This window comes from Blennius ocellaris (assembly GCF_963422515.1).
Source record: "Blennius ocellaris genome assembly, chromosome: 8".
Taxonomy (NCBI): domain Eukaryota; kingdom Metazoa; phylum Chordata; class Actinopteri; order Blenniiformes; family Blenniidae; genus Blennius; species Blennius ocellaris.
Window position 1 is genome coordinate 24,133,852 of NC_137657.1, and position 23,057 is coordinate 24,156,908.

A 23,057-nucleotide genomic window follows, 5' to 3' on the forward strand; every position below is an offset into this window, starting at 1 on the left:
GCAAACAATTCTTATTTTTAAGGCTTATGTCACCAGAAAGAAAAAATATTGTGGCAGTGAATTAACAAGAGGCTAAAATGTGAATTTGAATGCAAATCTGGTCATATAGATAAAGAAAAGGTTTCGTAGTAGATTTGTTATTTTGAATTATTTATCCTCCTCTATTAAACTGATTCTTCACTGTTAAATCAATTCTAAAGCCACAATCACACAAATATTTTCAGGTTTGGAGCCTCATTGAGACAATATTTCTCTGTTTCACATGTATGTAGCAATAAATATATTTAATTGGGAAAAAAAAATCTTTGTTGTTCATTTCTCAGGCCATGTGATGCTTAAATAAAATTTAAAAAACCCCCGAGGAAAACAGCATTTTCTTGGAGAAAACACATTGTTTAAATTCAAATAATTTCCAAACCTGCCAATTTGAGGAGCTGCTTTGACTATGTTGTCGATATGTTGCCACAAATATAATTATTATCACAATAAATTGCACTAGTAATCTGATATAATGGTTTTAACGTCATATTATGGCTTAGAACTTGTTTTGTCTCTGATATTACAAAGTGAAAAGTCTGCCACAGTTTTTCCCATGATAGGAATTTGTAATGTTTTCAACAGTGACCAATATTCCCTTTTAACGCAAGTGTGTAAAATACAATAAAGCATCCTCAGTTTCTAGCATGTAACACACTGGTCACAAGCAGGTGAAGAAAACAGTTTTCTTCCCTCTACGTTTTGGCAAACTATGTGTTAGTATTAGGTTGGTAATCAAAACACTTTGAGCCACCTCTGTTCATGAAGAAGACTTCATAAATCTCAAGATGTCAAATCATTTGCAAAGCATTAGCTCGAAAATGATTATTATTATTATTTTTTTTAATTACCATTCCATACCAGAGCGGATCAAAATGTTTGATTAACTGTAAAAGTGATCTGTACTGAGGGAGAAGGTGTCATGGAAAATTGAAATAAATCTGAAATGTAGGGTCTGGGCAAGTTATTATCATTGCCACTATCATCATCATCATCATCATCATCATCATCATCATCATATTGCAGGGCAATGCAGTGACAGGCATAATGAGAGCGAGAGGACTTTACCACCAAAGATATCTAGAGTCGGGGCGGCTGCAGACTCTGTGGTGGTGGTGGTGGTGGTGGTAGTGTCGGAGGTGGTGGTGGTGGTAGCGGTGGAAGAAGGGGTGGGGGCAGCAGGGGCAGCGATGGGAGCGATGATGGTCGGCGCCTCAATAGAGGTGGGAGGGGTGGCGTCGGCGGTGGCGGCAACCCCCGTGTCGGAGGGCTTCATAGCGAACAGGTCCAGCTCTGGAGCAATGTCCGCACTCCCCTCGGTGGTAGCGAAGGGGTCTTCAGGGAGAGCAGCCGGGGGAGGGGGGGTGTCAGGGAGGGTCATGATTAGAGAAGAAGGGAACGGGAGTGGTGGATGGAGGAGGGAGGGGAGGAGGGATTGAAGGGTTTGTTAAAAGAACAAACACTGTAAAAAGCATTCAGAGCTCCGAGTCGGGGTTAAAATTCACTATATCACTGGGCGGGGACCAAAAGGACAGTGGGATTCGTGGACTTCCACACACATTTGCTATTTCCTCAAGTGAGTATAACGGCCTCGCAAAACTTGAATATGTTGTGAAATGGTCTCATGGTTGTCGCACATTAGCTACATTTGGTTCACCGTCTAATCACAAAATGATTAACTGGAATATCCAATGTCATTCGTGTATCAAGTGCACAACTGTGAAGCATCAAATATACTGTAGGTAAGACCATCTGGAGAATGTTGGGCAAATCTCGAAAGAGCATCATGCAAAGCATTGTGCAAATGTTACGTGCATTTCAACCATTTGAATGTTATTTTAATGCATGTATGTCAATAAACCTCAATTAAGAGACACCCAGCTGGTTCCTTTCATTGAATGAATATTCTCATAATTCCAGCAACTATTCGGGAGGATGACATTTTTGTGGTGCTACTCATCCCTGGCCGACGCTGTCATGAGTGAAACAACAGAACGCTGGGCTTCCTGTGGACGCAGCATGAAGGTAATTCTCATACAGCTGCAGTAGTTCAGTATGCACGAGGCAGTTCTCAAAAATGTTACCATAAATATGTATTTGAGGATAATATGTTGAATAAACAATGAGCTGGTAAATAGCACAGATTGTTACAGTCATTGTATTGAAATGTAAAACGTCGTAGGCAAAAGAGAGCAACAGAATGGAGTTTAAGAAATAAATAAAGGTAAAACAAAAGCCCAGTGATGATTATGACAGTCATCATCGTCTAGCAGTATCAGGGTTATGAGCGTCATTGTGAGAAATAGAGTTAAAATAACAGCTGGATTGTGCTTTTTACTGCAGTATTTAGTGGGGGCATCAGGAGTAGTTAGGATGAAGGGGGAGAGGGTCCATGACTGGGGCATTAAAGCAGGACTTGGGGTGAGACAGTAGGCCCTGGGGGCATTCATTCTACTGTCTCCAACCGAAGCAGAAGAAGCTTTAACATAAAGACTAAACAACTTTCTCTCACACACACACACGCACGCATTTGCACACACTCGTGCAATAGAAGCAGTTTGATCACCCACCGGATCCACCAAAGGCATCGGCAGCGGGGCCCGCGGCCACGGCAGCAGGACCGTCTCCTGGGGAGGGTGCAAACGCATCTAGGGTATCGCAGGCGAGAACAGCGGGAACGCAAACGCATAACGCAACACATGGGCCAACACACCCACAGACACACAGATGTTTAGAACAAAAGATGAGTAAACAGATAAAACGAACAGGAAACAAAAAAATGAGAGGTCAGCATCAGGGGAAAAAAAGCAGAATACAAGAAATATGCAGCCCCGCTCATCAGACCATCAGTCATGGGGTTTTTTTTGGGGGGGGGGAGGGGGGTTCTAAGGGGGCGGGCGGGCTGCATAATGCTGCATTCAGTGAGTGCACAACCTGTGCAGGCTTGTGAGATGAGGCAATTTGTCACAAGTTCTATTTGACTCTGTGACAAGGAGGGACATGTCAAGGATCAGGGAAGGACAAGGCAAAATCGCTCTGTGACAAACATTTGTTCTTTTCAGTAGCAGCTGGAGCGTGAGAGCTGTTTTCACCAAAAAGACAAATTAACATCAAAGAAAATCCAGCTGACACGACAGTCACATACAGGCACATCTCTGAAGATTAGAATACGATGGAGAAGTTCTCCGCCCCATAATCTCATCAAATGACTGACATTTTTCTTTTTTTTTTTAGTTTAATCATTTATCATATTAGGCAATGATAAATTAAAAATGCATAAAACATTTCAGTTTTGATTTTATGAATAGCTGACAAAACAATTCACAAACAATACTGTCATTTTTTGAGATGCACCTGTAGAAAAAAACATCAAGAAATCACGAGATCAAGAAACCAAATCCCAAAAATATTCTTCATATTAGCAGAACAAATAAACTCCAGCAGGATTATCAAAGTGTGCACACTATCACAACACCACCAAACGCTCACATTTCTTTCAAGCATGTGAGTGTTTTGTGATAAGTGTGCTGCCCCGAATAAACCCGGTAGGAAAGCGAGTGGTCATATATTTTTGGGATGTGCCACAGATGATAAACATTTTGCCCCGCGCTGGACGGAAAAGAGGGAGCGTGATGGCTGGATGTTATGTCAGCAGATTAGTAAACGCGGACGCAATAAAGTAGGATAGAAAAACATTCTGAGTCAGGAGCGTTACGCATCTTTCTCATGTAAGCAGATACACCACAACAACTCATTATTCTAGTAAATCTGACATTTCTCAAACATTTCTCCAAAAAATGTCACGCAATGTTAGTGGTTAGTAGTGATTGTTATTTACAACCGTTTTAACTGTTAGATTGACTGGATTTATAAATATTTTATAGACAATGAATCACTTTTCACAACTTTAACTTCTGATATTTGGCAGTTTTTCAATAACGCTGTGTGTGTTTGGGTATAAAGTACTGAGAAGCTCATGTTACAAATGTGTGACACGCCGCAGAAAAAAATGGGCATAATGTTGATTTCCTCCACTTTCTAAAGATTAATAAATTGTATCAATAAACAGTGAAGAAGTTTTGGTTACGACAAGTATCACACAGCGACAGCCTAGTTAAAACTAATTATTTAGCTTTGAGACTCGTTTGTGATGGTATGGAGGCATAAACAGGGATAAACTGGGTAACGGTTTTTAAATCTGTAAAGCACTTTGTGTTACATGACATGTATAAAAAGCGCTATACAAATAAATTGATTGATTGATTGATTGGTAGTATTGTAGAGCTTTCAGCCATGATTTGAAGTTTTTAAAACTGCATAAACCTCAAACAGAGCATGTTGCAGATAAAGCAGGCGAGCCGCCGTGCCATGTATCCTGCTCTACACTCCCACACTCCGTCCACACTGACCTCCGAAAAGGTCGATGTCTGTGGCTGATTTGGTCGTGGCGGTCGTGGTGGGAGCAGATACGGGCAGCGAGGTGGGCGCCGGGGCGGCTGCAGCAGTGGCGGGGGGCGCGGCGGGGACGGCGGCAGCGGTGGGAGCAGCGGGCGCAGGGGCGGCAGCGGCAACAGCCGCAGCATCAGCAGACTTTCCTCTTGCCAGGAGAGCCTCAGAGGCTCCGTCAGCAACGGCCGGAGGCGCTAAACCCCGTAATCCAAATGCCACGACCCAGTCACAGACCCCCCCACCACCACCCCCAATCCCGAGGAGAGAAATAGACGAACAGAGTGAGGAAGTGGAAGCTAAACAGCGTCACACTGACTCAAAGGGGAAGGAGTTCAGACCTGATGTGTGTGTGAAGAGTTTAACTGGAGAGCTTTGGGTGTTAACGGTGTAAGTGCCACAGCTTGACAAACAAATTTGAAAACTCCAGATTTTAAAGACAGGTTTGACAGTGGAAAAAAAAAAGAATGCAAAACAAAACAGAGCAGTCATATCAGTCCGTAGCAAAGTACTGCCAAATAAAAAAAACTCACCCTCAGCCAAGAGATCTGCAACCACACAAACAAGAGAAAACAGAGAGGTCAGAAGAAATGATCGACTGCACCGAGAGAAGACGAATGATTTCACAATATGCAGATGCTCTTAGCAAATTAAACATATTTCAGCTAAGTAATGCCAACACGAACTGAAAAAGCAAAGAGTAGCTTGTTGAAACGACCTTTAATGTGATTGAGGCAGTGAAAAAGCTTGAGTTGGAATAAGGCCATTTTAAATGCCTCAGTAAGTTAAAAGAAAAAAACTGGAAAAACTGTCATTTAAACTAATGTGTTTAGACATTATGGGATGTCAGAAGAGGGTACCACTTCCTATCTGACAACAGGGAATTGCTCTCAAAGTGTTTATTCAAGCACTTATGACCAACTGTGAATATTTGATGTGCCCGTCAAATATTTCTCAAACCTTAGTGCCGATTTTTATATTGATTTTCGATTTTCTGTCCTCAATCACCTTAATGTAATCTGAAACTCACTCTGTCGGCTTTATGGTTTGAAAATGACGTTTAAGATCCTAGAGCTTCGAAAGTGAACAGATTCTGTTAAATATACTTTGTTGTTTATTGATATTTCGCTTCTGCAAGTAATAGAAATGGAAGTCAATCAGTCCTTTCGACAGTTCATTGAACCCCCACTGAGTGGATCTTTACAGCTCAACAGTAGATTCAAAAGTAAAGTCAACGATGGGATGCAGAAATGTATGCACACACAATGCTGCTATGTATGTAACTTATATGCTGTCCAAAAAGAAACTCGAGTACATTTAATGACTGCATCCAAAGCTATTATTCTTCACAATCTGAAACAGATAATAGGACATGAATCACCTCCCCATCCAGTTGTGGAAGTAGGTGCGGCAGCGCCTCCTGTCTTTGAGGACGACATGGGGTCTAAATCCAACAGGAAGCCGTCGTCCAGAGCGCTGCGGTCAGACATCAAGAGGGAGAAACTGTGTGTGGGTGTGTCTGATCTGATGGGCCTCACCTCCAACACTTTGTCATATTTTAGATTGACTCTCACTTGCTGGCGGCGGGAGCGACGGCGGCAGCGGGGGCCGGTGCAGTGGGGGTGACAGAGGGTGGGGGTGGTTTGGCCGGTGGACCAGGACGAGCGGGGGGCCCGCCAGGAGGCGCAGGCTTGGGCGGTGCAGCAGAAGCAGGAGCAGCGGTGGCAGCGGCGGCAGCAGCAGCCGGCACACTGTTATTAGCTGTTCCATCCTGCAGCAGAGAAATCTCGCCATGAGGTGATGAAGCAAACCATTATGTAATAATTTGATTCAACAGCTTTTTAATCACATGCGTTCACACATAGAGTTCATACAAAAAGTGCCACACTTTACAGCAAAACAAGCATTATCCACAATAAATAGCGATTATCATGTGACAGTACATACCTTAGTGGGCGACCTGCGGAAACAATAAGAGCACAGGAGTTAGAAGGGTTAATGATGTGCATGCTGAAAACTAATGGCTGAGATTGAGACGGGAGGCGTAAGTATCGCTTTGTTGTTCTCGGGCAGGCAGCATTTCGGAGCAATCCCATTAAGCAAACATCTGCAATTACTGGATCCGTGCCGCATCGGCTGAGTAACGGCTGCTTTTGGCCCCAGCTGCACTTCAACAAAGCTTTTTTTTCTTGTACAGACACTGAGAGGTGGGAAGCTTTCCAAATCGCATGCGTCAAAAGCAGGATGGTGACAGATACTTTAGCCATGACGCAACTCAAGTTGGAGACCTTGATGATCGACATTATTTTAGGCAGCAAAACAAGAAAATAATTCTATAGAACTGCATCTGCATCTATGATGACCACACAGAAACACACGTTTGTTCAGATGCTGTTCCTATAGAATCACTTAACAGAAACCTTAAACGGAACCAACACCACCACCCCCCCCCCCAAAACAATCAATACAAATGATTGAAAAAACACTTACAAATCCTATCTCTTTGACAGAATACTTACTTATCATCCCTGAGTCGTGTAAAGATAAGAAGAAATGTCATGTTAGACGAGTATAATAGATGCTACAGGTAGATGAAACGAGCTGCTGAAGCAGAGCTACACCGCCGCTAAAAATACTGCAGCTCAAGCACTAAAAGATATATATAGCGACTTACGGCTTCTTCCCTTCCAAAGTGTTCAGATGGGTCTCCAGCGACTCCAGAAGACTTTCGGGGGCCTGCAGGAAAATGCAGAAAGAGGCGGTGTTAATGCTACGAGCCCTGATTCAAACACCAGCGGCAGCTCGGGAACAATCAGAGAAGGAGACATATGATAGAAGGGCTCCTACTGAAGATGCATAGAATAACATCACGCAGCAAAATCTCATCTTTTTCCTCTTTGTAGAAACGCTCCGATCTGTTTGATAACTTCCTCCAAAGGTATGTCCATAATATCATATTTCATATCTTGCTTGTGGGACACAGCGCTCTCTGATAGAAACCAAGCAAACAAAGACAAAAACGATACAGTCTATCTTTCTCTTGTAAACCGGCTCCAATGCACACAAAGACTCCCACTGCACTCACAATAACATTTTAGTTCATCACCCCAAAATCACACACACTGAAACGACAGGGTGTTTAGATGGGAATGCAATTCAGCACGCGTCATAGAGGAGCCCAGCGAATCAGGCCCAGAGTGAAGTACATAGACACACAGAAACACAACAGACACAGTGTCTTCGATTGTCACATCATAATAGTCACATCAGATATCAGCCACATCTGATCGCTGTTACAAAAACCTTTAATACGACAAAGACATCAGGATTTCTCGTGTACAACAACTCCTTTGTATTTCTAAATCCCCTTTGTCGGTTATTGTTGTTGTCATTAATTCATTGGTTATATTATGCAGCTCTCATTCATACAAACATAAACTGAGCTTAATATTCATGCTCAGAGAGAAAACGTGGTTCCGGCTTGTCACGATGCAAAGCTGCATGCTCATCCAGGCTAAATGGGACATGATGGCCTCCCATCATGCAGCACAATAACCAGCAAGCTTCCTAAGAGCTAATTCAGCCAATAAAATATGTTGCTTTTTCACTTCCCCGCTCCATTTCTTGGGTCTATCACTTCAAAGCAGGCAAATCCATTGTCCTTATAGCAGGCGGGTGTGCTTTGTTAATACCCTGAGAGGGATAGACCATTCATCACCCTGGGACGTTTAAGCGTCTGTCCTCAAGCACAAAAGGCGCAGGAAGGGCAGATACAGTATAATAGGTCAATTACTGAAGTGCCTCACACATCCACTGAGCTCTCATTCATGGAGGCCAACATCTAAGTTACTGCACCATTTCCCTGCGGGTGTGACAGCAACAAGCCTCCAGGATGGCGTGTACGAGATTTCTATGATGTGACTGACACTGCCGCCGTTTGTTTTTCCTGCTCGCTGCTCTAAAAACCACAGCACGCAAGTGTGCCGGAGAGATGACATAACAGCTCAGCTCTTAAGTCAGCCAGTAGTGAAATCACTCCGTCTTGTTTGTGCTGACGTAGGTCATGCTCGCAGAGGGGGGAGGGGCCCAAACTGGTGCTTGAAATTGAGATGAATGGCAGTCATTTTGGTGTGAACGATAACGTTTATTCTGCCGCGCACATGAGATCTCGTTGGCCTCTGGAGGATGCTGCCCTGCTAATTTGAAGCAAAATACTTATTGCATAAACACAAAAACGGGGGCAAATTTAACTCGATCTTTCAGTAACTGAGCACTGATTCATTGTGTAATGTTCAAGACATGAGTTCAGTTATCTGCATTTTGAATTTAATGCAAAACCTGACCACAATCCAAGAAGCAAGATCAAGTTTCTCAGGGAAAATGTTCTTTTAAGGCACTCGATCTTCTACTTCTACTCCAAATGTTGAATCGAAAGAGTTTAGGCATGTCTGCATGGTTTCCATAATACATGAGAATCCTGGTGCTGCAGCGTTGTTTTCAGTTTGGGTTCTACTGCAGGACTAACGACTTTTTACCTGCATTTACAAACTCTTGCACAGTACCAACTCCTCTGGTCGCACATATATAATAATAGTTCATTTCAGTTTTCTTAGCTCATTCCTTAAAACCAATAACTTGTAGTTAAGTTAGATAGACCGTGTTTGTGTTTCCCGTTTTTGTCATGGCTGTACAACTCGGCTTGTAACACCATAAGAGAAGAATTAATGCACTTCAATAATTCTTCATTAATGCACATTTGGTAAATTCCACATTTCTTTGTCTTATCTCGCTTTACACTTACACATAAACCCCTTTGACGACATACTTGACGATAAGAACTTGTCATATAAAAAATGTTTTTCGGACAAAAAAAATTTAATCTGTGAAACTTTGGTCATTCTTTGATGAAGTAGATTATTACTTTATTAATTCCCAAGTATTTAAAAGAGTACCCTTTAAGGGTTATATAACATAAGAGTTAAAAGTCATTGGGAAAATCATTATGATGCAGGGAAAGTTATACTATTTGTCAGAACATATTGTCAGCGTCAACACTTTGAGTGTGGGTTTGTGTAAAGGTAGCAGCAACTGTGTGGGAAGTGTTTACAACATTAGTCCTATGAGAGCTACTGTAGCGCAGAATATCGCCTAAGTCTCTGCAGGTTTTGCCAAGTGAAGCAGCGTTATGTCATTTGTCGCATTTTTCAATGCAACAAAACTCAAAGAGAGGATGATTCATGAATGAAGGACATGTTTTGTGGATATTTCATACCAGCGGACACCATTACAATGACTCGTTTTGAAATTGCACTTTAAAAATGTGAACTTGTTCAGGACTTGAGAGAAGATTATTTGTTGAAATTGTGTATGTCTTCACACTGAACCAAAGAGAAACGTTTGAAGATGTCATAAAAGGTTTTTGTTTTACAGGTTTGGCCCACTCCAAATCAAATTGGGATACATGTGGCCCTTCAACTGAAGTAAGTTTGACACATGTATTCTAGTTTGTCTGTAGAAGTCAAAGTGTTCTCCATCTTTGACAGACAGAATCAGACCAGCTCACCCTCAATTTCAGATCGTTTTGTAAAAACTTTTTTTCCTGAGATCTCACACTCTTGGCCCAATTCTTTGAACGTTGCATCGCAGCAACATGTCAAGTGTGTCCCATTTCAAAGGCTGCTTCGCATTAAAATCACAAATTAAAACTGGCTCCATAACCGAGTCTCCATCATGTTCAGCAGCAGATGTCAAGGCTGATAAATATCTAGAGCGTCACGGCACGAGACAACAAAACGCTTCTGGACTGATTTTTGACCATCCTTCACACAGCAAAAATTAGATTGACGAATGGAACCACATTTCTACTAACCTCTGGATGTGACATGCTAGAAAAATTTATTCTAGTGACAAAAAAAACATCAAAGCAGAGTTTTTTTTTTCAAGAAGCAGTTTTTTTTTTCCATCCTCAACTCAAGACAGGAAGTACCTTAACATAAAATATCTAGATGAAGCGTTTGAAAACTTTATGACCATATGGCTATTTTAGCCACTTTAGCTGTTTTTTCCTTTCCTTCCTTTCTTATTTTTTTCTCTTCTGCCCTTTTATATTTTTCAATGTTTGCCCCTACTCCCTTTTTCTGTTTTCATTCCCCCTTCTTTAGTTTCCTTTTTCTCCTTTTTTATTTTCTCCTTTCTTTTAGTTTTTTTCCACTTTTGTTCCGTTTTTTTCTTTTTAGTTATTATATTTTAGTTATTATATTTATCTACTGTAACTCTTTCAGGTCTTTTACCATATTTTGCTAATCCATGAGATTAGTGACAATCAGTGTGGTATGCAAATAAAATAAAAATGAAAACAAAATGTTTATTTCCAAATAACTTTCTGAAAGCTTCAGGGGGCCACTACCTGGGGGCTGAGGAGCCACATGTGGCTCCAGAGCCACAGGTTGAAGACCTCTGACATTGCCTCACTTTTAGCATACAAGCATTTTCTGAGCCACTTCAGACAAGAAGGTAAACAAGCAGGTTTTTAACTTGCTAACATCATAGTAAACTTTAATTTTTCCAAGTCCAACAATAAACCTCCATCTCTGCACAATAAAGAATATCATTTATTGCCCCAAGCACAAAAGCAACCTCACAAACGTGCAATCAAAGAGCTTCACAGCTATTCACGCCTGAAACGACAGAAATTCCACAACAGAACAGAGGTGAAAAGTTTGAAAGGCTGCAACACTTTGGAAAATCAGGCTTCTCTTCCTGGGAATCGACTCGATTTTGTCAGTGACCCACAAATGAGGAATCCGGATCGGAAAGAGGCCCTGTGACTGTGTCATGGAAACTCTGTAGATCGACGGTCTGCTGTGCTTTGTGCGGAGCTAAAACTAAAGCTTCGTTCAGACGATCGGTCGCCTGCTCTGCTGCATTGCTCTGCCTTCCGCGCGGATCCGACAAAATCACTCGTAGCACCCCCCACATCACAGGAAAACCAGACACTTTTTGTCTTTTGCAGACGTCCAACAATTGGGCCTTTGCTCCCGATGCTCTGGAGGGGGAGAGCGGGACTAAAACCGACCCGATTATCATGTAGTGTGCCTTAGTCCGTCTGCTCGCCAAAACTAGCTCTGTGCTCGACTCACTACTCACACTCTCAGTCTGAATGATCAATCTGCTTGGCTGGAAGTGAAACACAGAAGGAGGAGGCGACATGGGCCATCAATCACCAAACTACCATGGCTTGTTAGTGGCATGGATGTGTGATCGCCGAAGCGGAGGTGCTCATGGAGGACAGAACAGGAGAAAATGACTCTATACTTTCATACCGCGTGCAGGACAGTCTGATAGAAAGCCGACGTTCTCTGTTAGCATGTGACTTTAAATGATCGCCCAGTAAACATACGTGGAAGCCTTCCATCTTACCTGAGTGAGCTCGGGAATGTCGTTCTTGTCTATTCCCACTTGCTGTAAAAGAAGGCAGAGATGTGTGAGACCAGAGCTATGAGTCCTCGCCGGAGCAGGCGCCTCGGCGTTCACACTGCAGCTCACCTCAGCAATTTTAAAGAATTCAGAAACCCGGGTCATTCGAGTCAGGAACCTCTTGTAGATCTCCAGTCCGTCTTTGCACTGGCTTCTCTTCATCTGGAAAAATTTTTCTGGGAGACAAAGGTTGAGTGAGCGTCTTTTCCTGAAATTGTCAACTCAGCATAAACACCTTTAGGTAAAATGTAAACGTGAATTAACAACAACACAGAATAAATAGTGGATGCATCCAGAGTGTCTGGTTGAAATGGAATCTCGATAGCTCAGGTCGATCCAAGAAAGCAATAAATCTCAAAAAGACAATGCTGATGACGATGAAGCATTAGTTTAAAATTTTAAGAGGACAGCTGCTTTTATTTCAGCGGCGATCTGCTGTCCTGACAAACATCTGAATACAACCTGTGTGTGCCCTGCAAAGTCTTTTAACTGCTGTGTTTAACTAGTGTAATAAAGAGGTGATTGGTATACAGTGGAGAAGAGGATCATGGGAACCATTAATAAACTAAACTAACAACAAATGTATTTACAGTGTTTACAGCGTATCCCTTGGTTAGGCCATCACGCTGCGGTTTAATCAGACACAATGCATTTTAATTATACCACTGAATGTTTTGTTGTTGATCTGATTGATCACAAAAACATCCATGGACTGCAAACTCTTTTTTTTTAAATTATAAATCTGCTGAAGCCCGTTGGAGTTGCTGTTTACCGAGCAAGTTGATGATGCCGTCATTGTAGCAGGCGTAGAGCTTGATCAGATCTTTGAAGAGCAGGAGGAAGCAGGCGTTTATCACTCCATTGTTCAGCTCCTGTGGGTGAACCTGAGCGAGCGCACACACACACACACACACACACACACACACACACACACACACACACACACACAGGGATTTAGTCAGATTAGAGTCTGATAGATTGCAGATTATATGTCTTGATCCAAAAACTGAGAATGAAACTGAATCCAAAATCAAATACTTAACAAAACATGACTCATGAAACAACAGATTACTAAAGTCATTGTATTTGTTTTGAAAATAGTCAAACAGTTCAAATTCTTTTCAACATTGTAAACCTCACTCCACACTAATATATACATTTTCTGCATTTGATGTATTCAATTTGAACTTTAATCTGTTCATATCAGTGGCTATGTTGTTATGTTTATAGTGTATTCAGTCTCTAAATACAGGTACATGTTAGTGATATTTTAGTGTATTTGTTCTGGATATATTATTAAGTATGCAAGTGCTGCTTCATTTAATATGTAGAGCAGAGTATTTTTGTTGCTATTGTTTTGGTGCATATATCATTTAACCTTTAGTATATATGTTGGTGATTGTGATGAATCTAGAAATCTGTATTTTGGTGTATCAGATCTATTTATGTAGTTATTGTGTATAGCATTGATAGCATTTCATGTACTAGGTCTGTTGGCGAATCAAATTTGTATATATTATTGTATACTGGTAAATAAATTGGTGATATTTTTAATTATTGTGAGTATACAGGTTCGTGTAGTATTCATTTTGTCAATGTATCTATATTTTAAAATTCTGGATATCTTTAGTCTTGGTTCATGGTGTATATATATATATATATATATATATATATATATATATATATATATATATATATATATATATTTGTCTTTTCTATAATTGCTGTTACTTTTATATGATATTTCTTTATCTATACAAATACTCATGACATTATGTAATGAGAAAGTCTCTCCATACTAAGCAGGGTTGAATCATTTTTTTTACTGACACTCTATCAAAGACCATCCATCATTAACGTTGGCCTCTGGTCCTGCAGAGCAATGTAAAGTCGCAGCAACGTGTCATGTCAGCACGTCCTCACAGTTTTGAGTGTCACTCACATCAAACTCCAGCAGCGCGTCGATCTGGCTCTGCAGGGTGGGCATTCCTTTCAGCAGCTTCTCCACCGTCATGGTCCTCATGGCTCCGTCGGCCCTGAGACAGAAAGAAAGAGACAACGTGAGAATTAAGCAGCGGCACTTCTCCGAGATATTGAGAGCTTGAAGAGAAACAGAGAAACAGAGCATGACGGTCTACTGACGGCCGTCATTACTCTCCTCTCTGCACCAGGCATGCTCAGTGTTGAGCAGTGTATCTCATAAACTCTACTCTGTACTCTAGTTTGTGCAGCCAGAGGGACACTGTATCTGCGAACCAGAGCCGTCCACACCGTGAGCGACACAAAAAAACATCTGTATTCAAATCTGCAGCCATTACAAGCATGTACTTGACTCAATGCTGCACATTGTATTCTTATCGTGATGCGACCTCCGTGGGGTGCTGCTCATCTTAATATTTGTGGAGGTAAATGCAGTTTATCCAGGCACGGCCCGCTGAACGATCCAAAAATAAAAACACCAACACAGAGAGATTCACGAGGGATGGGTACCCTTTCTTGACGCGGCCGAAGTCAAAAGACAGCTGTCTGTAAGCGAAGGCCTTCTCGTTCAGGTAGCGGCTGTAGCGTCTGATGAACGTGGACATGTCGTAGCCTGAGGAGGACACACACACACACACACACACACACACACAAAGTATGTTCACACAGACACAACTTCCCTTCTCACCGCAGTGCAAACAGCAGATTGTTTTCTATTCTATGCTGAAAGCAAAGTGAGGCAAGCTTCGAAAAGAAACTGAAAAACTGATTGTTTATCTTATTTTTAGCTGCTTTGCATTGCACTTTTATCAATCTTTATTTAAATACAGCACTTTTTATGGAGTGAAATGCTGTAGAAAGTGTTTTACAAGTTAAAAGCAGAGGTCTTCCCTTCACCCACAGACACATGGTCCTGTCCACCCACTGCTCACAACCCTCCATTCCCTCAAAATGATGAAAAAAGAAAAATTCAAAATAGAAAGATATGACACGGAGAACCAGAGAGGAAGCACTATTCAATCACCACACAGGCACAGAGTTAAAAGCTATGCTCCAACGCAGGCAGGGGGGAGAGCTCGGTGTCATCAGTAGAAATGGCTCTCTCGTCCTACCAAGCCAGAGGCAGTCTTAATGTTGGAAAGGATGTAGAAGATGAACACAAATCTGATAGATAAGAATTCACTAGACCATTAAGACATTTAAAATGATTAACAAGACTGTAATCAATACAAGTGGAAAAAGAAGTGTGTGTCAGCATGTTCGTGTTAGCCGGGGAGAGATGTGTGCAGACTCAGGCTATAGTCTGTTAAATTGTGTTTCTACGCAGACAAATTCATTTACACTGAACAAAAAGATAAACACAACACCTTTGTTTGTGCTCCCATACAACATATCCAAAAGACCTTGTTGGAGCCCGTTAAAATGGAAATTATACAGAAAACACTCACCATGAGAACCAGTTTTGTCCAGGAAGTTGCTGAGGTTGAACAAAGTGTTTCTCGATGCCAGGAACTGAATGAATTTCTGTATGAACACAAATATATGAATGTATATTAATGTATATTATCTTGAGAGCCTCGTCTAGTGAATACAGATTTCTGCTTATTTATCATCATTCTCAAATGAATCATTTAACGCCTGTGAATCTGTAGAGGAAAGAGCAGCTAACTGGTGTGATTTTAGTATTTCTTTCTAAAAGCGAGGAGAAAGTGGTCTGCTCTAGAAAACAATTCTGCTGTCTTCACAAGTGGGCGGGTGTCAGTAGAAAATTAAACACATGGAGAGGACACTAGGAATTAATTTCATTAAATGACGATAAATAAAAACAAGCATAATTCCCTTGTTCACCGTTTCTGTGAACCTTTAAATCCACATCTCATAGATTATGACACAAAATGTCACCTTTTCTTATCATCCTATTATGAACTGAGCTCATTTGTGAGCTGTACGTATGAACGGGCTGCACTTTAACTCATGACAACCGGAGTGCACCTCCACCTGACAGCTGCCGTGTCGATGACAAAGGTTAATGCCGTTATCACCTGTGCTGTCAGTCAGTGCATGCTGGGATAAGTAATCCCCGCGCTCTGTGGTAATACCTTAGAGGAGGACAGCGGGGGAAAGCTCATTCTCAAAATAATCACTCTCTCTTTCCTGATGAGCACTCCTGCATTGATATGTATGTTTTCGTTTTTCGTCATCAGTGTTTCAGTGACAGCTTTGATCGCATCTTATTGCTCATTCAGAGTCGGGGCTTGCTTCAACTGTAAGGACATCAACTGTTTGAAGAGGTCAGGACCTGAAGAGTCCCTCTGCTCATTCCATGGCAGCGGCTCCAGCTCCATGAAGCAAGAGTTGGACTTTTTCAATACCGTATGTGAATCTGTTTTTGTTGGTATGTGGCGTTCTCGTGTCACATTGTAGTGCTGAAAGCAAAAGGGCATCCAAACCCAAACTGGCAAAGTGTGCTGGCATGTGTCCAACAAAAGCTCCAACAGGTGAACCTCTAGCTTCCTGATCATCCTCTGGTAAAGTGTCACCATTGGCTTTCAAATCAAGTTATTATGATAGATTGTGATAAGCCGTTCTGATAAACATTAAATGTGGCTTCATCAGCTTGGCAGAATTGGCCTATTTAATAATTATTTTGTGTTTTCTTATTTGAATCAGCTTGGTTGTACATTGCAATTTTAAATGGAGTCATTTGTACTGTTGCACAGTTTAATTGACTCTATTATACTGAGTCATTGCCACAATTTGAGACGCAGCATCACTTCAATGAAATAAACGCTGCAATTTGTACTTGCAAGCATGAATCTGCGTTCCTGCTTCAGTGTCTGTTCAGGTATCTGTGTGTCTATCTTGGATGGTTTCTTCGGAGAAGGTTGAACACGGTACGAGTCCTCTGTGTCGACGGCTCACTCGAACCAGCATCATGGTGGACAGGAAGCTCCTGTGTTGTGTTTACTTAAGGATCTTAAAGACTTTTCTTCATACATTTTATCTATAATGTGAGACGTCGATCAAACATGCATGTCAGATCAACTTTGACATCCCATTGTCGCCCTCCACACAATCATTAGAATTCTGAGTTAACAAAATCAATGTGATCATCTCCTGCTCACATTAAAAAAAACTCAGACTGTATGAACACACTGTTTCCTCAACCAAATGTTCGCTCTCTGTCTCGGTTCACTCTTTGCTGATGCCATCATTTTATACATTTGATTAAAAGTTATATATGGATTTCCTGACTTCATTCTCCATTAAATTCCAGCTGGCACACAATAAAAGCACCGGACTGTTCTGGACTCACCTCGTTGCCTTGCACCATGAGGTGGTGTGTGGTGATCAGAGCTTTAAACACCACCACCCAGCTGGCATTGCCCACCCTCTCCATCAGCGTATCGGCCATCTGGGGGACGTTCACATTGGTGTCCTGGGTGGCCTGGATCAGGTCTGAGGAGCACAGAGGTGAGGGAGATCGTGAAAAATCTACTTTAATGTAGCAGCACAGGTACAGACTGCGCTGGAAACAGAGAAACGGCTGCAGGGATGGAAGGAAAAGGCAGGAGAGCGCCGCAATAAACCCAACCACCCTGTTGCATCTGGGCTTTGATATATTTCAGACACACAGAAGCTCATTTTCACTTTGACTGATTGTAAAGGTTCCCTGAGCGCCTCAGAGTGAATCAACCTATTTAAAAATCTTAATAGAAACACTGAAGGGAACCAACTGCCCACTGTCTGTTCATTCTTTAGTGAATATAAGACTAATCTGTGGAAGCCAAAGCAAATGACCCAGAAAAGTGCTTTTTCCCAACTGAAACTTTTTTTTTGATGAGTGCTTCTCATTATGGCACAACTGGCCTGGTATGAGTCATGCACTCGGTCTCTGCAGCCCATCATTAACACCAGCACAGCACAGGCAGAGAAAGAGGGCACTGTTACACCGCAGAGACACTGTCACAACATTAACAACAACAAAAAGGAAAGTGGCGAGAGATTGCACAATGCACCATTCGATAGAAAGGCCCAAAAAGGGAACACTCAAATAAGAATTAAGAGGGCGCAATATTTTCTGATCAGTCATTATTGTGATATCCACATGCAAATAAACGTATTGCAAAAGAGTGACCTGATCAATAGTTGTGTCAAGACTAACACAATCTACATAAATATTTGTATTTAATGCATATAGCCAATACAATACTTTATCTAATTATATTGAATAATAGCGAGGGATATTTTTTGAGGAAAAAGGTTGTTGGAAAAAATGTTTCATCGTATTACAAGAGTCATCTAGTCACACTTAATACTCATGCTTAATACAGATTGTCGGAATTTCATTCACAGTAGCACTGATAGTTTTTAGTTCATCGTATAAGCGTTTATTCTAGCAAATGCACAATAATCACCAGACTTTACACCACGACGAATGATAATTCAGCTTTATTCTGTGTGCCAGCCTCTTTAAGACTAGAGGCGCAAAGATTACTATCTTTGGGTCCAGTTCATTTTCAATATATTTCTTTAATATGATTTTTCAGGAATAGTGTGCTCAATGTTTTGTTAATGATTCTAAAAGAAATTGCAAAAACTGCCACATATTTTGCACTCAAGTTGGAAGGGATTTGGGTGAAAATGGGACAAAAAGAACATCAAAATGTGTCAAACATATAGGAACAGTGTGCTATGAATTTTAGTTATCGATTCCAAAAGTGTTAGAAACTGCAAAACCAACTACAAGAGGAACAGTGCCTAAAACTTAGAAATGAGTCCAGAATTTGAAGATTTAAAGTTTTCACTCACTTTTTGGTTGATATTTATTCCAAACTCATTCCAACTCAATATTTGCATTTCATCAAACTACACCGGATAATGTTTTTTAAAGCTTTTTTGTATCTTAGAAAAGCCGCTAGATTAATATTTATTCTTTATAGCCTCATCATGTTTAGATTCTTGCAAACAATTTTGACACAATTCTTTCCAAATTGCTTATTTATATCTGTCCTTGAGGTCACACAGAAGCTGGCTTGAAGACGTAATGTCATAAACTTTCCTTTCACCTGCAGTGGGATTCATACCAGCAACCTTTTAAAGCTTACCCAGGACTTCTTTTCTGCACAAATCCAAAAACAAACTCAAATTCTCCAGGCTTTTCTTCAATCGAATCACTGTGATCCTAAGTTACTGCGGTTTATTGATAAAGAAGGAAGATGTCTTTTAATTTAGCTCAATAATCTTTGGTTTTAAAGTTTTTATACCATCAGCATTGGGTTGAGAAAAAGGGCAGACTCTAAAAAGCTGTGAATACCTTGTACAACCTGATATACGAGGCCTGTCTAAAGTTCTGTTTCCTTCCTCCCGTTTCTCTCTGTCTGGGAGATAACAAATATGTTTCTGTGGAGGAAATCACTGGTAGATAGAGGCGCTGTCCTCCATCCATCAGGTGGTATCTCAGAGGGGAGACTCAGATCTGTATTTACAGGTTGATGGACAGAGAGGGGGGTGAAACATGACTGGTGTCATATTAAAAGCCTTGATTCAGCAGAGCGGGGCAGACTCACAGCCATTTCTGTTGAGTCCTGATTCATTAGTGGTGTCATATCAATAGCTGCACACTTACTGCCGGCAGACTGGCAGGCAACTCAAAGGTGGCTGCTGGATCCTCCGCCCCAGCCGGAGGCAGATCTAATGCCAGTAACCACACTAAATCCCCCACCAGCACAGAGCCGAACATCGCCAGTGATCATGGCAGAGAGGAATGACTGATGGGTGCTTTGGAACAAATAGGATTTCTGTAAATGATGTATATGAGGAAAATTAAATGTTACAAGATGGATTAATACTGAGTTTAATGCTTTTCTCTTGAATTATACTGCTGACTCTAACAAGCAGCCATTGTGCATGAAATTGTCTCTGAAGTCCAGTTTTCTGAAATGGGAGTAAGCTTTTCTGTATAGAAATACAATTACATGAGATCTACAGCCTGGTAATAAACAGATTGAAAAATTCAGTAGTAATCAATAATGAACTATCAGGAGAAACCAGCATCTTGCACGAGAGGTGCACAACACATCAGTTCTATTAGTATTAATCTATTGAGAGGTTTGTTGGGTTTTTTTTACAATGAGTACGTGAATGTCTTTAATGGACAAACAAAGTTTTTGGAATTAAGATTCAGGAGATCAACTAAACATTTTAGAGAAATAAAACCAATTATTTGTAACAGAGTCCTTTTAACTGAATATATAACATACTGTATATCCCCCCCCCACAAATGATCAGCGAACTTTGGATTTATACAAGCTGGCTGCGTATTATTTTTTCCCTGAATAAAACCAAACATGGAAGCAGCAGGAGGTTGTGAAAGAAAATGAATGAATAATAATGTAAAAATATTCCCAAGGTCACTTAGCTATAGTTTATGCTTCAAGTCCTCTGGCTCTTTTGCTTCCTCCATCATGCTTTCATCATGCAGTAAGGATAGTAAGACAGGAAACGCACACACGCACATGCACGCACGCACACACCAAGTGCGAAGGATAATCCCTGCAGGGCTGATGAGTCAGCAGCCTGCATCATCCGACGCTTTCCATTCCTCTGTCTGTCAGTTGGTCTGTTTCACTCTCTGTTTCTCTACTTTTCCTCCTCTGAAGTCTGGTGCTTCTGTGAGACAAAATATTAAAGCCCCTTCATGAAACGTCTCCATCACTACACAGCCACCGTAATCCCATGAGAGCTCACCAACAGAGGGCTGTGAACCTCCCATGACCTCCATCCCCCTTTGAACGCCAATTAGTCGGCGATACATTTCTGCAGTTGGAAGTGAATCGGAGTCGCAGTTCTGATTGAGATGCAGAGCCACACTTCTGCAGGATCTCCTGACTCACCGTCTCTCCCCACCACCATACTCAATTATTTATATGTGCAAGCGTGAGGAGTAAGAGACGAAGGACACGGCACACACAGATACTCATCATTAGGAACAATTATTTGTACGTTTGAAGCCTGTTTCCATTTCCTTTATTGTGGCAACGTACAGCAGACGGAATCATAAATAATTTTATGGTCCTGTTCACCGTTTAAACAGTGATGTAGCAGGGCTGGGCTGTGTTATATCCTAGATTAAATCCAACAAGTCCCAGAAGGCAACGCTGCAATTTTCAGACAAGAACCTATTTGCATGGTAAGTGCTTTAATGTTTCAATGCTTCGACAGCAGAATTTCCCTCCTCTTCTGCAAACCGGGTAAACGACTCCATGTCTCTTTCTCTGAAGCAGGAATTTCCCAGTGTGTGAGGATGATTGAAACAATTGGCAGTGTTGGATTGTTTATCACTTCATCAGATATTATTGGTAACATCAGTTGTGATTGAACTGTCGATTTGTTGTTTAGGTTTATTTAGCCACATTATTTTACAGTTCCAGAGAAAATTGTGCTTGAAATGCAAATTTGTGAAAGCCTAAATGAAAAGTCTACAGCTTTTTCAGGAAAATGTAACAAGAAGAAGCTACATTTAAACATGCATCTTTATAGAAAACATGAATTCTTAAAAAACTAGTTTCCAGCCAAACCTACTCCTGATCTTTGAATGGTTTCAAGCCCAAATACACTGTTGTCAGTTCTTCAACATCCTCGACATGTCGGTCATCTTGAGCTCCTCACTGCTTCACAAAACACTTATGAATGAAATAAAAAAGTCCACTGACATGATCAGATACTGTATCCCCCTGCTTCAGTACACACGACTCCAGACACTGGGTCCATTGTTCAAATGATCTGTGTTGAGACAATGATAAATATAAATCCAGTATAATCAGAGCAATTAGATCCAGAACCAATACCAATAGTGTTTTTTTTTTTTAATTAGCATGAAACCACAACACAATAATCCACGATTATCCTGATTATCTGAAAGTATCACGGGCTGGAAACACAAACCGATCAAATATGTCACATGACCTCAGAGTGTAGAACAGTGGATCACACTGCACTGAATTAACCTGCATCAACTGGTCTGATCCTTCTTGGCAGACAATGAACAAGGGAAAGTGCAGCCACGTGTAGTTTATGAGACAAGGCAGCATTGATTTCCTGTTCTGTCAATTCCAACATGCGGAAGTGCTGCTCTAACTTCTGCAGCATGCTAAGAGGTTTATCAGAAAACTAGAAGACACTCATTCTCCCAGCGAGAATAAATGTTTCTAAAAAATCTCACAGCATACAATCAAATTAAAACAACAGGAAATGCAGACACCAGGGTCTGGAAGGGTCTGCAGTACATGTGCAGGTGACAACAGGAGACGCCATATTGACGAGACCCTGGTGGGAGCGCAGGAACAGCGAGCGCTGCCACGGAGAAGTGGTGGTACTGAAAGGCTGCAAGTAATTGCAGTGCGAGTCCATCCAGCTGTAGGAGCTACTGATTACAGCAATAGTCACATCTACACTTAAATCCCCCCAAACCCCCATGCAGTTTCCTGCACTGATGGAGCTATTTGCTGCTGCTGGCTCGCAGGAACATGAAGATGAAGATGTAACTACTTTCATCTTCACTTATGCATCTTTATAATGTGTACCGGTACATACTTATATTACTGAAGTAAGAAGTTACAGCGAGTTGGAGGAAGATGCTCTACAATGTGGATGTGAGCACTTTTTGAAAGAAACAGATTTATAAATTACCAAAATGCCAACAGCAGCAGTCGTTGCTTACAAAGTTGACGTTTATTTACGGCCGATGATGCGTGGTTTGGAAAACAACTTCGACAAACAACCGTCTCGGTGAAGGAAACTGCGGCTCATTAACAAGCAAACTGAAATCGAGCACTTCGCTTTATTTTGTAATAAGAGTCAACGACGAGTGTGTTTACGGCAAAGTATGGTGGCGTTGCATCAATTCAGAATTTTGAAATGCAAGACATCCCAAAACGGGATGAAATCATGTCCTCAAAATGGCTTTTACTGGCAAAATCAGAGCTCATCGCGTTTTCTTCAGCAGCCCCGAGACCATCACACCACATTACTCGCGTCCTTCATTTGAAGCCTGGGGAAGTTTTGCATGTTACACAAGGTTATTACTGTCATGGGTCGTTTAATAGCTTCAATGCATG

At 41.3% G+C, this 23,057-nt stretch overlaps 1 protein-coding gene across 1 annotated transcript in view; it reads right to left on the reverse strand.

Moving 5' to 3' along the window:
- Positions 1-7,152: 7,152 nt before the first annotated feature.
- snap91a (synaptosome associated protein 91a) overlaps positions 7,153-23,057 on the reverse strand; it is a gene marked incomplete at both ends in the record, with an annotated part of 30,603 nt that continues 14,698 nt past the window's right edge. Inside the window, 8 exons of the mRNA XM_080500692.1 lie at positions 7,153-7,218; positions 11,902-11,943; positions 12,028-12,134; positions 12,731-12,842; positions 13,901-13,994; positions 14,449-14,551; positions 15,387-15,462; positions 17,255-17,397. Of these exons, the coding sequence (XP_080356818.1) occupies positions 7,153-7,218; positions 11,902-11,943; positions 12,028-12,134; positions 12,731-12,842; positions 13,901-13,994; positions 14,449-14,551; positions 15,387-15,462; positions 17,255-17,397 (743 nt within the window). The remainder of the gene's footprint in view (positions 7,219-11,901; positions 11,944-12,027; positions 12,135-12,730; positions 12,843-13,900; positions 13,995-14,448; positions 14,552-15,386; positions 15,463-17,254; positions 17,398-23,057) is intronic.